Below are 17,243 nucleotides of genomic sequence, written 5' to 3'. Positions count from 1 at the left end.
AATAAACACATGGAACTAGTCTTTCTATATGTTCTGCAAGGGCAGCTAGTCTGTTTTGAATTTGTTCTGAAATATAAAATTAGCTGTCTTTGTGACTGAGAATACTGTTATTTTCCTGTGTCAATTATGAAAAATATTCTAGTATTATCAGAATTATACAACATAAGTAGAAATCATCTACCTGACCATCCACAGCAGAATGTGTGCCCACAGATGTAAAAATACTACCAATGGGCTGTACAAAAAAAACCCACAGTTATTCTTTTTAGGGAGATGAGTGGTAGCAAGAAGAAAGTCACAGACAGGAGCAACTGGTGATTAACAGTCAGTAACTCCACAGCCTTGCCAGGTGGGGCTCCCCATCAGGTGGGTCTGGTGGGTCGACCTGTTCAATACTAGCTGTCACCTGCTATGTAGTCCCATGACTCTGCTAAAGCCATTGCTACCAGCAGCTCTCAGCAAGTATGTACCTAGAAATGCAAAGGACCACATGATTCCAGTAGGTTGAATATAGAAAGTAGATTTTCCATACTAAACTCAACATCACCCCTTTTCTTAATGTGCATATGAATTAAAAATGACACCAATCTGACATTACTAATAGCTTTCTTAAGGTAAAATAAGAAAAATATAGTCCCTGTCTGGTAAATTCCTCAATTTTGTTATCATAATCATGAAGAAATTCTGAGCATCCTTCATCCTAAAACCGGGAAGGAGGCATGTTCCTACTCAATGGATGCCTGTCACTAATTTGTGTCTATGTACCACTGTGAATTTGAGTGATGAATGTGTATACAATGTGTCATGTATTTCTTAATACTGTCCTCCATCTGTCTTGGAACACTTGTAGTTACATACACACTAATATCTTTAAAGTTTATGAAGCATCTGAAGAAACAGTCATAGAAGAAGAACTTGGGACTCATCCTCAGAAGGCAAGGCTCAAAGTGGCAAAAGGTACCGAGCACCACCCACTCGACCTGAATGGAATTTATTTGGGGGCTCTCTTTAGAAACATAATCTTTTTCTTCACCATTCATAATATAACTGTACTCATATCTTTTAAGTGCCTGCTGCACCTCAAACAGTTGTTACAGAAGAGAAAACATATGTGACCATTCGTAAAAAGAAGGAAACCCTGACACTCAAAGGTATATTTCAACTGCTTCAAAACATAGATGATTACCTTTCACTTTAAGATCCCAAAACTGCATAGTATATAATTCACTCTCTTTTTTTTTTTTTTTTTTACAATTTCTAATTGTAAACCTACTAATATCTTTAAAGAGCCTGATACAACCCGAGAAGTGTTTCCAGAGCTGAAGTCACGTGAGGCTGTTCTTGAAATTCCTGAACCTCCCCCAGCTGAAGGTACAAACTCTTGTCATGAGACTCTAAACAAGAAAACATTCCATCTTGTGCTTGTCAAATGATCAGTGTTTTATGTGTATTGTCCCAACCTCTAAAATACTAATATCTTTAAAGCATCTCTCGAAAATGCCCAAGACAAGGAACTATCTATGACTTACCCCAAACAAGTCAAGACATCTGTACAAAGATAGACTGTTAGAATAAAAGTTCTGACTTAAAGTCTGTTTTATACCTAGCTGTCTTTGTGCATCACATCATTGTTTTTGCCTTTTCTCAATTATATTTTCTTGAAAACTAATATCTTTAAAGACCTTGAGATCATCCAAGATACGCTTCCAGAGAAACAAATTCCGGCAACCCAAAGAAGAAAAACTCTGCCTCCAACAGGTACAAGACAGGAGAAAACCAAATTTTTTATCTCAATTATAGTTGTGGATAACATGTGTGAACATACTAATCTCTTCAAAACCCCAGTGGTTGCCAAAGAAATGGATCCCCAAGGAATATGCTTAACCAACTGAGTATGTACAGTGAACCATTTAGAAGGAAACCTCAAACTCACACACATGAAAGAATTTATAGTTTATCTATAAGAACTGAAGAGAAAGCATGAAATGTTTGGTGCTCAAATATGACTCAGATATGTTCTTTAATAGGAAATGGCTATTACTTTAAAAAATAATAATAAAAGCCAGACTAGCTAAAAACCATCGACAGCAAAGCTTTATGACATGCATAACTCGACAACTAGATTGAGCTGGCTTCACACATACCCCTCTGAAGCAGGGATCAGTGACATCAGGTGACAGAGATTCTTGATTGGTCGTGTACCACATGATAGTAATTCAACCTTCCATGGAATTAAAAGTCCAGTATATATCATCATGCATGCTATCGGTAGTCAGAAATGCTTTCATACTAAACTCATGTCCAGAACAAGCATGTGAACATAAAACTGACTTCAAGTAAGACTTGAATGTCATAAAAATGGCTTTATAGAAGACCATGACTTGATGTGAAGTTGATTTACCTGTAATATCGTCTTAGAGCCAAGACTAAGTAATTACAGTTCATTCTGGTATTCTGTCCTGAATACTTTCTTGCTCCGCCCATAGCCTGGATTTTTCAAGTATTATATGGTTTTTTTTTTTCACTTTAAGTATTTTTAGACAAATCAAAATTCAAGAAGTTTAAAAAAGCTTTCAGGATCACAAATGTTCATGTTATACATGATATTCTATAATTTTAAAAGTATCCAAATAATTTGACTTTTTTTCTCTGTCTAGAATCTTTTGCTTGTCCCGTCAAAGTCCTTTTTGGGTAGGTGCTAGGAAACTGAGAAGTAATAAACAAAAGGGGCAAGACTTAGTTCCTCTCCTCAGGAGTCCACACCTTCTCAGATCCTCAAAGGACCCCTAGTAGCAACAGAAATCACTTCAGCTCACTTTATGTGATTAATATCCCTACCAGCCCTTTTAACCTCTGATTCTAATACTAATATCTTCAAAGCATCAGAAACTATGAAAGAAATGCCTCCCAAAATGAAGACCTGTGAAGATATTCCTGTCCAGCCAGAAATGCCACTCATCCAAGGTACATGTCACCACTGAACATACATGAAAGAAGAAATTGCCTTCCCTCAACTCTTAAAACTGGTTTTTCTAATACTCTTCCTAAGTCCTATAAATATACTAATATCTTTAAGTCACCTGAAGTTCCAGTGTGTTCCATCTAGAAAATATTTTCGGCCATTTTGCCAAAACAAAAACTCTATTGCAAGCATTTGCCTGAAAAATAAACGCCTGTCTTGGTTTCCACGGGGAATTCCAGGATACCCCTACCTACGCAGCGGCCAAAACCTGTGTGTGCTCAAGTCCCTTACCTAAGATAAGACCAAATTTGCATATAACCAAAGTAATGTAGCACTCCCTCCTGAGCATCTTCAGAATGTAAATAGTATATACATAGTCTCACACTGTGTTGTTTGGGAGTTACTGACAAAGACACCCATGTATGTATACATTCAGCGCAGATAGATTTTCTATCTGTGGTTGAGTGCAGGTAGCAGAAGACGGGCTGTTATATACAATGACTATCTGGGAGAAACGTAAGCCTTTCTTCTTAAGAACCACACAGGTCCCTGTGTACTAGTTTATTGGTGGATGAGGCGGAGTAGGGAAGAAAGAGAAGTAGTTTCTAGAAAGTGGCAAGCTACTTCACTATGGCTACTGTTCACATTGATCATTTTAACTCTGAGACATGAACTACTAATATCTTTTAAGAACCTGAGGCCCCTCCTGAAGTGGATGCTGCAATGAAAGCCCCTTCGAAAACCAGAGACACCCCTTCCATGACAGGTACAAGCTGCCAAGCCCATGGGCTCAGGAGCTAGCTCTCCTAGTTTTGAACAGACTTTCTACTTCATGGTGACTTTCATAACACTAAATGTACAAACACTAATCTCTTGAAGTGCTGGACACTTACGAAGAAACTACCCTTGAAAAGAAAACACTTCGCATTTCTCACAAAAAGCCTGCGCTTCCTTCAGATGAAGGTATAGGTTGCTGGAAGTGTAAAAGGGTGGGAAATGTCTTCTGCTGTCGTGGGTGTTTTCTGTTTATAGTGATTCTTTTGGCTCCTACATGTCAAAGTATTAATATCTGTAAAGTGCCTGAAGTTGTACCTGTCAAAGGAACAAGCTTGACTTACTCTTTCCGTGGGAGGGCAAGGGGGAAGACAGGAAGGCTTGAGTCTTCTGTGTTGTGTAAAAGTGGCTCCTGTATGTGTGGACTGCCTTGACTTGGTGTAAATTGACTGATGTCTTCAAAGAACCCAAATTTCCTAAGGAAGTGCAACCCCCCAAAGAAAGTCACCAATGCAAAGCCAAAGCTACCACCCATTACAAGTACTCGTTAGCCCTGATGAGGTTCAGGAGGAAAAAGGAAAGTTCATCTGGCTTAAATAACATTCTGTGTGTCTACTGGCCTTTGTACTTTCCACCTGTAAAACATACTAATCTCTTTGAAGTGCATGGGACTCCTAAAGAGGTTTTCTCTGAAAGGAAAGTCCTTGTGGAACCACCCAAAGAGCCTAAAGCCCTGCCTGTCGCAGGTATTCATCACTGACATGAAGCTTCCTAAGATCTGTCTTCTGCTCTTGAAAATATTCCATTCTGTTGGTCTTCATAACTCTTAGACATAATCTCACTAATCTCTTTGAAGTGCCTGAGGTGCCCAAAGAGGACATCCCTGAAAAGAAAGTGTCCCTGGTGCCTCCTAAAAAGCCAGCAGCTCCACCTGTCACAGGTACTTGTCACTGGCCTGCCATTTCACAACATCAAACTCCTTTTTCTTCATCCTACTTGTCAGAAATCCTAATGTACTTGCACTAATCTCTTTTAAGTGCCAGAGGCACCTGAAGAGGTCCTCCCTGAAGAGAAACTGTCCCTGGTGCCCCCTAAAAGGCCAGAAGCCCCGCCTGCCAAAGGTACTTGTCACTAACCTTAGGGTTCATGAGACATAATTCTTGCACTCTTGAGAATATTTGGCCTCCTACTCTCCTAAGTCTAAGCGAACTTTCACTAATCTCTTTGAAGTACCCAAGGCTCCCAAAGAAGTTGTTCCTGAAAAGAAAGTGTCTGTGGTGCCCCCGAAAAAGCCAGAAGCCCCACCTGCCAAAGGTACTTGTCACCGACCTCAGGGTTCCTGAGACAAAGCTCTTCTCTTCTTGGAAAGATTTTTGTCATGGTGCCGTCATATGTCTTAAATGTATTCACTAATCTCTTTTAAGTGCCAGAGGCACCCAAGGAAGTTGTTCCTGAGAAGAAAATGCCAGTCACCCCTCCTAAAAAGCCTGAAGCCCCACCTGTGAAAGGTATTTGCTCTTGACCTTAAGCATCATAGCATCTAAGTCTTTCCTCTTGAAAAATCCATCCGAGTGGCCATCACTGGTCCTAAGGACAATGTCACTCTCTCTCTCAAGTGCCAGAGGCACCCAAGGAAGTTGTTCCTGAGAAGAAAGTGCCAGTCACCCTTCCTAAAAAGCCTGAAGTCCCACCTGCTAAAGGTAGTCACCCCCATGTCACTGAGCTTGCCAGTGTCCATTTGTGTTTCCTCTGTCTAATCACGAAAATACTAATATCTTTGAAGTGCCTGAGGTGCCAAAGGCAGCTGTTCCCCAAAAGAAGATCCCTGAAGCCACTCTCCCTAAACCGGAAAGCCCTCCCCCCGAAGGTACAGTCAGAACTACACTAAGAGGGCAGTAAATATTGATTCTAACCAAAGTATTACACGTTTGTATATAAAGTGTATCTATAAAATACTATATAAATGTGTTAGTGCATTAAGGTAATATAAATAAAATGTCAGCCACTATCTAATATGTCTTACATGATTATATACTATAGACATCAATTGATTTAGCCTTTCCTAAACACAAATTACAAATTATCTTTGAAGTGCCTGACGTGCCAAAGGAAGTCACTCCTGAAAAGAAAGTTCCCGTGCCTCCTCCCAAGAAACCAGAAGTTCCACCTGCCAAAGGTATGTGTCCCTTACGTGTTGTTGAACACCTGTGTTGGGCTGGGGAAAGTGTGTTCAAGGGTCTGGCCACCAGTTTCATTAACTGTATCAACCTGAATAAAGATATCATTGGTGTGCCCTTTATAGTTCTAACTAAAAGCTACTAATATTTTCAAAGTTTCCAAAGCATTTATACCTGAAAAAAAGTTGTCTGTACCCAAAAAACTTCAGGTTCCACCTGCAAAAGGTATTTTACTCCCCTACCCCAAGGAAAAAAAAATACCTTGTAACCCTCATATTCTTATAAAATGTACCTTTGCAGTTCATAATTTCTGAAACTACTAATGTCTTTTAAGTGTTTGATGCCCCTCAAGAAGTTACCCCAGAAGAAAAATTTTCCAAAGCACTGCCCAAAAGGGCAGATGCCACACCTGTCCCAGGTACATGCCACCTGAACTAGCATCAGAGAGGTCTCTCTCTCCCTTCTTGAAAACAAATGTAGATTGTTGTCTTCACTAACCTATGTGGTAAAACTACTAATATCTTTTAAGTGCCTGAAGTTCAACACATTGTCCCTGAAAAGAAAAGGCCAGGGACATCTCTGAAAAAGACAGAAGCCACACCTGTTCCAGGTACATGTCACCCAGACCTTCTCAAAAGACCTCTCTCCCATTCTTGAAAGTAAATGTAATGCATTATTTTTCATTAACTAAATATACAACTACTAAAATCTTTTAAGTGTCAGAAGTTCAAGAAATTGTCCCTGAAAAGAAAAGACCAGCAGCACCTCCTAAAAAGCCAGAAGTCACACCTGTCCCAGGTACTTACCACCCAGACCTTCTTAGAAGAGATCTCTTCTCTTCTTCTGTACTTTAAAAGAAATGTAGACCATTGTCTTCACTAACCTAAGTGGTAAAATTACTAATATCTTTCAAGTGCCTGAAGTCCAAGAAATTGCCTCTGAAAAGAAAAGACCAGCAGCACCTCCTAAAAACCCAGAAGTCTCTCCTGTCCCAGGTATATGTCACCCAGACCTTCTTCAGAAGAGAACTCTCTCCCATTCTTGTAAACAAATATAGCACATTGCTCTTTATTAACCTAAGTGTAAAACTACTAATATCTTTCAAGTGCCCAAAGTCCAAGAAATTGCCCCTGAAAAGACAAGACCAGCAGCACCTCCTAAGAAGCCAGAAGTCACACCTGTCCCAGGTACTTGCCACCAGACCTTCTTAGAAGAGATCTCTCTTCTATGATTGAAAACAAATGTAGATCATTGTCTTCACTAACCCAAGTTGTAACCTAAGTGGTAAAACTACTAATATCTTTTAAGTGCCAGAAGTCCAAGAAATTGTCCCCTGAAAAGACAAGACCAGCAGCACCTCCTAAGAAGCCAGAAGTCACACCTGTCCCAGGTACTTGCCACCCAGACCTTCTTAGAAGAGATCTCTCTTCTATGATTGAAAACAAATGTAGATCATTGTCTTCACTAACCCAAGTTGTAACCTACGTGGTAAAACTACTAATATCTTTTAAGTGCCAGAAGTTCAAGAAATTGTCCCTGAAAAGAAAAGACCAGCAGCACCTCCTAAGAAGCCAGAAGTCACACCTGTCCTAGGTACTTACCACCCAGACCTTCTTCAGAAGAGAACTCTCTTCTGTGCTTGAAAACAAATATAGCACGTTGTTCTTTATTAACCTAAGTTGTAAAATTACTAATATCTTTCAAGTGCCTGAAGTCCAAGAAAGGGTTCCTGAAAAGAAAAGACCAGCAGCACCTCCTAAAAAAACAGAAGTCTCTCCTGTCCCAGGTACATGTCACCCAGACCTCTTCAGAAGAAATCTCTCTTCCATTCTTGAAAACAAATATAGCACATTGCTCTTTATTAACCTAAGTGTAAAAGTACTAATCTCTTTCAAGTGCCTGAAGTCCAAGAAATTGTCCCTGAAAAGACAAGACCAGCAGCACCTCCTAAAAAGCCAGAAGCCACACCTGTCCCAGGTACATGTCACCCAGACCTTCAGAAGAAGAAATAACTGGCTGACTCTTGGAAAGCTTTAGTTCATTGCCCATTCCTAACTTCAATTCATAATTCCTACTGTCTTTCAAGTGCCTGTAACTCATCAAGCAGTTGTCCCACAAAAGAAAGCTCCCACAGCCCCACCCCAAAACTTTGAAGCCCCACCCATCACACGTATTTTTAAATCCTTGTCTTACTCTTCAGAATGTATGCCTTCTGTTCTTGAAAACATTTCTAGTCCACTTACCTCATGGCCCTACATAAAAGAAAAACTACTAATCTCTTTTAAAAGCGAGAAATTGTCCCCCAAAAGTAAACAGTGACACCTCCAAGGAAGCCAGAAGTCCCGCCTGTTACAAGTACTTGTCAATGACCCAAGGTTTCAGAAGCTATAATCATGTTGCTTTTGAAAAATAAGTGTGGTCTTTGGTCTCCATAAGACCTATATATAATCTCATTGGTCCCTTTCAAGTGCCCGAGGTGCCCAAAGAGGACATCCCTGAAAAGAAAGTGTCCCTGGTGCCTCCTAAAAAGCCAGCAGCTCCACCTGTCACAGGTACTTGTCACTGGCCTGCCATTTCACAACATCAAACTCCTTTTTCTTCATCCTACTTGTCAGAAATCCTAATGTACTTGCACTAATCTCTTTTAAGTGCCAGAGGCACCTGAAGAGGTCCTCCCTGAAGAGAAACTGTCCCTGGTGCCCCCTAAAAGGCCAGAAGCCCCGCCTGCCAAAGGTACTTGTCACTAACCTTAGGGTTCATGAGACATAATTCTTGCACTCTTGAGAATATTCGGCCTCCTACTCTCCTAAGTCTAAACGAACTTTTACTAATCTCTTTGAAGTACCCGAGGCTCCCAAAGAAGTTGTTCCTGAAAAGAAAGTGTCTGTGGTGCCCCCGAAAAAGCCAGAAGCCCCACCTGCCAAAGGTACTTGTCACCGACCTCAGGGTTCCTGAGACAAAGCTCTTCTCTTCTTGGAAAGATTTTTGTCATGGTGCCGTCATATGTCTTAAATGTATTCACTAATCTCTTTTAAGTGCCAGAGGCACCCAAGGAAGTTGTTCCTGAGAAGAAAGTGCCAGTCACCCCTCCTAAAAAGCCTGAAGCCCCACCTGTGAAAGGTATTTGCTCTTGACCTTAAGCATCATAGCATCTAAGTCTTCCTCTTGAAAAATCCATCCGAGTGGCCATCACTGGTCCTAAGGACAATGTCACTCTCTCTCTCAAGTGCCAGAGGCACCCAAGGAAGTTGTTCCTGAGAAGAAAGTGCCAGTCACCCTTCCTAAAAAGCCTGAAGTCCCACCTGCTAAAGGTAGTCACCCCCATGTCACTGAGCTTGCCAGTGTCCATTTGTGTTTCCTCTGTCTAATCACGAAAATACTAATATCTTTGAAGTGCCTGAGGTGCCAAAGGCAGCTGTTCCCCAAAAGAAGATCCCTGAAGCCACTCTCCCTAAACCGGAAAGCCCTCCCCCCGAAGGTAATAATGAAACCAAACTATCTTTAAAAAGATTAAATGTCTCTGTTGTGAAATTCGTTTTTGTTGACTGTGTCATACATCCCAGTCAAGTCTATCACTAAAAGGGGCCACTGTCTTTAAAGTGTATGAGGAACCTGCGGAAGAGATTGCCCCAGAAGAACCCCCAGAGGAGGCTGTGGAAGAGCCAGTGCCGGCCCCACCTCCAAAAGGTACTTGGCAAGTCAGCTGCCCTGCCTTTCTCTGCCTTGACCCTCTGGTCCTCCAGTTCTCACAGTGTGGGCTGCTTGGGTATCTTTCTTCAATTTGTCTTTACTGCTTCTAAAGTATAAACTCTCCTATCTTTAGTGACAGTGCCACCCAAGAAGCCTGTCCCTGAGAAGAAAGTGGCCCCTGCTATTGCCAAGAAACCTGAACCACCAGCAGCGAAAGGTATTTTCGCTGCTGTAACTTCCTGCAGACTGATGTCTGACTGAAATGTCCTGTTCCCCTACTGTTCTTAATGATTCCACAACATTGAAACTACAAGTTAAAACCTACTAATATCTTTTAAAGTGCCTGAGGTGACCAAGGAAGCTGTTCCTGAAAAGAAAATGCCTCCTGTGGTACCCAAAAAGCCAGAAGTCCCACCTGCTAAAGGTACATGTGGAGGTGGATTATTGGATGGAGGCGGGAATGGTCTCCAGTTCTTAAACAGTGTTTTGTTCTATGTGAATGTGATGAGTGGCCGGTGCTAATTGTTTATAATGTTAAAATACTAATATCTTTAAAGTGCCAGAAGTTCCAAAAGAAGTTGTCCCAGAAAACAAAGTAGCTGTTCCCAAAAAGCCAGAAGCCCCACCAACCAAAGGTACATGTCAGTAATCAGACCCTTCGGCAAGGGTCTTGTTTCCCTCTGTCACTCAATGTCTTTGTCAGTGTTTTCATATTCACACCTGTAAATGTGGGAATTTAGAGTTTACAGAACATTTTTAAAACATCACCACTTTAAATAAAATTAAAAAGATGAATGCCTTTGTTCACACGCATTGAAGAGTTTTACAGTCATCATTTTGTAATTCTTAATAGCCCTCTTTTTGATCCACACTAGATGAAGATCCAAAGGACAGGTACTGACCTCGCCAATTTTGTTCTGGGGTCTATCTATCTCTGGGTTAGCTGAGAAAAATGTGCAGTTGAAATGACATGCCATGTACTTCTCGACTACTCAAAAGTAAAACTAACTAATATCTTTAAAGTACCAGAGGTGCCAAAGAAACCCGTCATTGAAGAGAAACCAGCCATTCCTGTTCCCGAGAAAGTGGAGTCTCCACCCTCAGAAGGTACATACTGGGCCATTAGTGAGTTGCCATTTATAACTATTTATAATTCAGGCATCCTTTTCTTGACTCCCTTGCTTTCTCTCCTTCAGTCATTTACTGTTCTTGCTTTTCATTATCTAAGTTAGCACTGACCTCAAATTGCCAGTCAGCAATGGCTACCAAGGTTATAGGTCACAGTCACTGTGATCTGTCTTCAGCAAAGCTCTCTAATGTGCATAAGAAATGAGATGGGAACCTTAGTGAGCGTGAATGAACTTAAAAAAACAAGAGCTTTTCCAAGCATTTAGATCGGTTCACACCGACATCGGGCAACTGGGATAGATTTCATATTAATAAAAATCAAAGCCAGGCGGTGGTGGCGCATGCCTTTAATCCTAGCACTCGGGAGGCAGAGGTAGGCAGATCTCTGTGAGTTCAAGGCCAGCCTGGTCTACAGAGCGAGATCCAGGAAAGGCACCAAAGCTACACAGAGAAACAAATCAAAGCACGGGGAGCAATCAAGATTACTGTGGATTGGGTGTTCGAGCACTTTGGAATTGTGTTACACATACTGAAATACAATTGACTAATATCTTTAAAGTGTATGAAGAACCTGAAGAAATTGCTGCTAAGGAGGAGGAGGAGCCAGTCCCTGTTGTAGAAGAGGAAGAATATGAAGCACCACCTCCACCTGCAGCAGGTATCAGTCAGGGTCTGCTGCATAGACAGAAATGTGGTCATGTGACTCTTACATGTCTTACATACCATAAGGCAATATCTGTCTTCTACCTTCTTGTGTGAAATTTGCCACTGCTGGCCAAGCAAAAACAAAGACAAGAAAAACAAAACAAAACAAAACATTATTTTCCCTCATAAAACTTACAGAATTGTATAAGACACTTACCAAAAATGTATGTTTTTAAATGTGTTTATCACTTGATTTGTGCTTGCAAATACCTGTTCCTAAAAGAAATTCCTATTCTTCAAGTGCCTGAAGAGCCTAAGAAGGTTGTCCCAGAGAAGAAATTTCCTGTCATCAAAAAAGCAGAACCTCCACCTCCTAAAGGTACTTGTGTTAAAACAAATGTTTACATAATTTCTATGCTGTCTAAAAATCACAGTTTCTTTGTTGTGTGTTATGCTGTACTGCGTCTATTAATTGTGGTCTATATATTACAATGTTGTACAGACTTGTAGAATTAATGTGAATACCTTATACTTCTATATTAAATACTACTAATATCTTTAAAGTACCTGAAGTGCCAAAGAAAGTTGTTCCAGTAAAGAAGGTTCCCGTTGCTAAGAAGCCAGAACTACCAGCAGCTGAAGGTACTCACATCATCACTGACGTCATTTTTTAAAGCTTATTCTAAAAGTGGAATCCAATCATTGTCCTCCTACTTATGACAACCAGGGCCAAAATTGCCCTTATTTGTTTCCATAAATTCTAACACCACTCCATTAATTTATAGATATTGTTACTCTTGAAATGTTCTCAAAGTATCTTTCTAAAACAAAACTATTATCTTCAAAGTCCCCGAGGTGCCGAAGAAACTTGTTCTAGTCAAGAAAGAACCTGTGCCTCTCACCAAAAAGCCAGAAGCCCTGCCAGAAAAAGGTAGCTGCCTGGAAGAAGCATGCCTTGCCAACCACATAGCATCTGACCATAATTCTTAGATCAAAAAGCCTGAGCTATGCAAAACCACATTTCCTAGAGAAAGCCAAAGAAGATGGCAGCAGAAAGAGAAAATGAGACGGAGAAACTGATCCCTGTGTTGATACATTCCATGGTTAGGGGGATGAGTGGAAAAGGCATCAAACAGATCCATTCGCCATATTGGCTGAATATTACTATCAAGAAGATACAGTTTTAGGACATATAAAACAAGCTCCCATCTTCAAGCGACTTAAATATGATGGGAGAATAGAAAGATCTGACAACTCTATAGGTGAGAACATTTCCAAACAGAGTACAGTAAGTGACAGAGACAGAGACCAACAAAGAGCCAGGTAAAGACATCATAGAGGAAGAAATGGTTTTAATTCTGATAGATTTTTTTACATATGGAAATTAGGAAATGGAGTATATTGAGGCAAAAGGGGCTGAAAGTTCAAGGACTCTCATATAAAGTGTAATTTGAGTGTGGATTTGTAGAACATTTTGGAAGATAACATATACAGAGAGGGTATTTTATAGGAATAAGATTTACCTTCATTCTGGAGGTAGGCATCTGCAACAGGAGGCCTCAAAGGTTTTGAAGAATATAAATGATTGGGCTATAGAAAGATAACTGCCCATGGCGCTAAAAAAACAAAAAAAACAAAACAAAACAGGATCCTTATAGGAGTTGAGGCTAAGTGGCCAAGAGAATAATTCATTGGATTCTGGCCTGTTACTAGAAAGGAATGGTGAACATATTCTTTATTTTTCAGGCATAGAAGTTAGCAATGTGCATTAGGAATTTAAGGTCAAAGTTAGAGATGTCGATTTTGAGGTCATTTGCATTAAAAAAGACTTGCATTTGCATGACTAGTTCCCCAAACACAATAGAGCAATTATTTTCTCATGTGTCATTATATGAAGATGCAAATAAATGAGGAAGGCTGAGAATACACTCTCATATAACTAGAATGCCCCAAAGGCTGCCACAACTCAGAAACCGTTTCCCCCATTACGTCTTCTAAGATGGAGGTTCCCATTCTCTACACTGTGTTCTTTGCCAGCCCTTGGAAGACTCTTGTTCATCTTCTAAGTTCTTAATGATAAACACAATTAATGTCTTTAAAGTGCCTGAAGCACCCAAGAAAATTACCCCAGAAAAGAAAGTGTCTGTTCCAGTGCCTGAAGAGCTAGAAGCGCCACCTGCCCCAGGTACACGCTGCTCTTTAAATCTTAGGAAGATGACACCAGCTTTATCACTTTGCCTTAGTTAGTGGTGGATCTTACAGATTTATCTGTCGTCTGTCTCATGTGTCTTGAGATAGCTGAGTCATGGGTTGTAAGATGTAACTTAGCAGCAGCAGTGTTCTGTTCTAAATACAGCCTAATATGATATACTGTTTTTACGTTGAAGAGCCCCCTGAGGAGACAATCTATGAAGAGAAAGCAACCATTACCATTGGTAGAAAAGAGACGCCCCCTGTTGAAGGTATACATATACATAAATGTCTATCCCTCATCCCCTGGAAATTTAATGAAGCAAAGGTATTTGTAGGGTGACATTCCTGCTTAAATTATATACAGGGACATCCCTGCACACTTTTGACTACATTTTTCTTCAAGCGATTATACTTCTTTTGAATCAGAATCTTCCATTTGCTTAGTCTCAGTGATTAGTTAGCCATTCTGAAAAGTATAGTTTCCTCATGCTCATGCCGATTATATCAGTTAATTACATTGGATCCTCAAGAGATTGCCAGTAGTGAGTTTCAAGTCAGCTCATCTACCATCAACATAGTAATAGACAGTTTAAGTGTAAGAAAATTAACATCTGGAGAGTGGGATGCAGCTCAGTGATAAGAATGATTCTCTACCATAAGTAAAACCTTACACTTGGACATGCATGGTGTCACCAATGCTGGCCTTTAATGCCGGATTTCACAAGGCAGAGATAGGTGAATCTCTGTAAGTTTGAGGTCAATCTGGTTTACAGAGTAAGAGCTGGTTTTAAAAAATTACTAAGAGAAAGAAAGAAAACAAGGGAGAGGAGAGGAGAGGAGAGGGCTCAATGCCCAACACCACAAACAAAAAAGAAATGGGAATCTCCCTCTTTTCCAGCAACCACCTTGTGTGGGTGGTATGTTTATGTTTTGTGACTTTTTGTGTCTATGTGAAATCTTTGTGTGTCTGCATAAACACCTTCACGTTACCATCTTACACCTTTTATTGACATTCTTTAAAGAACGGGAAATTGAAAAGTTTGTCCAACCTGAAGAGCCTGAACCTGAACCAGAGCCAGAAGAAACCCCAGTGCAAGGTATCTAGTTAGCTGACTTAAGTCTTCATCCTCATACTCTTTATCTTGACCTGTATATGGTCTGTATCAGTCTGTCTGTACAGTAGGTCTTTTTACCTCTGTGAAAAAAATCATTAAGTGTGCATCTATTCTTATGTTGTCCTGTATTTGTGCTCTATGTAATGTAAAGGTGCCTCATCTGGATGCCTGTTTTGTTGTTTAATGTTTTTATTATGTATGTTATCACCTGTGTGTATAGTGTTGATATTTTATGTTCTATGTTAAGACACTGATAGCACGTGTCAAAATACATGTTTTTCTTCATACATATTTAAATTTCTACCACATTTTCTGAATATACACATTCTAATTCATATTTTCATGCACTAACACTTCTGCAATACTCTTTCAAGAACCTGAGCCTGAAAAGAAGGTTATCGAGAAACCAAAACTCAAGCCAAGACCCCCAGCACCTGCTCCTTCTCCACCTAAGGAAGATGTGAAGGAGAAAATATTCCAACTTAAAGGTACAAATTGCTGCTTCCAATGACTTGTTAACCTGCTTCAAACTTCTGTTCAGCCAATGGAAATGTTGCTTTCAAGAAATGCATTGCTGCTGGGAGTGCATATGTTCAGATATGGCCATGCTGTGGGAATTGCATAGTATGTTTCTACTACCCCAGGGGTGGTCCTGGGTTATGCTATAATGCCATGCCTGCTTCCCCAAATGTGAGACAATTCAGTGAGCAGCATCCTTGACATCTGAATGCAGCAGCTACCCAACTAACTTTCCATGCGGAATGGCAAAGAAGGTCTTTTTATTTGAAAGGCTGATAGCTGTGCCTATGTTGGTCGTAAGCATTGGAATGTCTACAAGTCTTTGAAAGATATTTTAACATTGCAGTGATTAAACTGGGGTAGAAGTAAAAACTTTGTTCTTAAATAACAGCATGCTCTTTTAAATATAAGTAGCGTATTTGTAGTATTCAGCAGCTGGTGTCCATATACCATGAAAAAAGTATACCATCAACCCAACACTGCTCCTTTCCAGCTTTTTTTTTTTTTTTTTTTTAGCCCAGTTGAAACCCACTTGTGGTCTCCATGGTTCTCATTGTAGCTGGGAATTGTCATTCTTAGTACATTTGGTATCTAGCACCTCTTTATCAAATTTCTTTTATTCTTTGTTTTATTTTTCTTTGAAGTGACGCAGTATTATTTAATATCTTGAATCTCATAAGTACATGTTCTGATAATGTATATTTTACATGATAAACACACGTGCTATGGTTTTATTCTTTTTATTTTCATTTTTTAAAAAGCTATCTTTTTATGCAATGTTTCCTAATCTGAAATGTTCAGGTATAATTTTATACAAGGAATTTTCTTATACATATTTATATATGCACAGAGCCAGAATCTTCGAGAGTTACTTTTGGTGACTCTTGCCCTGCTCAAACCTTCTTGGGTTTTAGGTGACAGGTAGAGAGGCAGGCTCCTCTGCTTGTGACCTATCTCTTGATTAATGGTTTGTGGGGACACATATTTGAATACGGTTCCTTTGGTGCAAAATGTCCTCCTGAAGAACAGAAATTCTCTTCTTTCTTGACTGGTCGTTCTATACAACATAACCATGGAGCAAAACTGCACTTTGTTCTGGCTTCCAGGCTTCTTTCTGAACATTCTTTGGTGGCTATTCTTGGCCGTTACTAATGCTTTCTGATTCTAAGAGAAGCTTGGCTTTGATTCTTGCAGTTAAAAAAAAAATCATTTGCTTTAGAGTAAGTACACAAATAATAAAAATATATTCTTCAAAATTCTTTAAAGCTGTTTCAAAGAAGAAAGTTCCCGAAAAACCCGAGGTTGTGGAAAAAGTGGAGCCTGCACCTCTAAAAGGTATCTCTCAGACTAGCCGAGCCACACGCAAGGCCACCTCTCCGTCCAACTCCATGCTCTCTCTGTGTTGCCAGAGTATTCTTCCAACCCCCCTCTTTTTCTTAATGATCAGAGAAGTAGGATAGTTTCATTCATTTCTTGTACTTTTGTGGCTTTCATGGTCCTAGCTCATGAGTGTTGGGTGCTTCCAATGTCTCCCATCAATTTCATACATCGTGTGGATGCATATTGTTTATCTGTGTCTTACATTTCCATATGTCTACTTGCATTTTTTAAGCTAAATAATACCAAACTCTATTAGTTAGATGAAATTGATATCAGGAGACATCTTAGGTCAAAATGCTGAACAGTAGTAATAAGCTTTTGGGGGTTAGCCTGGACATCAGCAAATATGTGTGAAAAGTACCACAAGTCACATCATCATATCCCCCTGGCATACTGTTGGACAATCCCTAGGGATTTCCAATGCCCCTGACTTACCCAGATCTTTCTTCTCACTGAGACATTCTCCCAGGTCCACAGAGTTTCAGGGAAATACTATTATTACTACAAATTATTTTCCAAAGTAATTTTCCTTTGAATAGTATTTGCCCTATATATTTAACCCATAAATAAAAATAAGAAAATCATACAAATCTAGAAAATATCAATTAAAAATAAACAAAGTTTCTAATAAGTTTATGGGTATCAGAGTTCTGGTAACCA

General features: G+C 39.9%; 1 protein-coding gene across 1 annotated transcript in view; it reads left to right on the top strand.

The window, feature by feature from the left end:
• Positions 1-17,243, top strand: part of Ttn (titin) — a 269,525-nt gene that overhangs the window by 135,771 nt on the left and 116,511 nt on the right. The window contains 15 exon segments of the mRNA XM_036184883.1: positions 4,985-5,050; positions 5,161-5,244; positions 5,520-5,603; positions 8,756-8,839; positions 8,950-9,033; positions 9,308-9,391; positions 9,514-9,600; positions 9,737-9,820; positions 9,944-10,027; positions 10,161-10,238; positions 10,627-10,710; positions 11,291-11,389; positions 11,678-11,755; positions 15,059-15,172; positions 16,470-16,538. Coding sequence (XP_036040776.1) covers positions 4,985-5,050; positions 5,161-5,244; positions 5,520-5,603; positions 8,756-8,839; positions 8,950-9,033; positions 9,308-9,391; positions 9,514-9,600; positions 9,737-9,820; positions 9,944-10,027; positions 10,161-10,238; positions 10,627-10,710; positions 11,291-11,389; positions 11,678-11,755; positions 15,059-15,172; positions 16,470-16,538 — 1,263 coding nt within the window.

This window comes from Onychomys torridus, chromosome 4 (genome assembly GCF_903995425.1).
Source record: "Onychomys torridus chromosome 4, mOncTor1.1, whole genome shotgun sequence".
Taxonomy (NCBI): Eukaryota; Metazoa; Chordata; class Mammalia; order Rodentia; family Cricetidae; genus Onychomys; species Onychomys torridus.
Note: the sequence above shows the minus strand (reverse complement) of the source record. Positions and strands in the feature narration are given on the sequence as shown.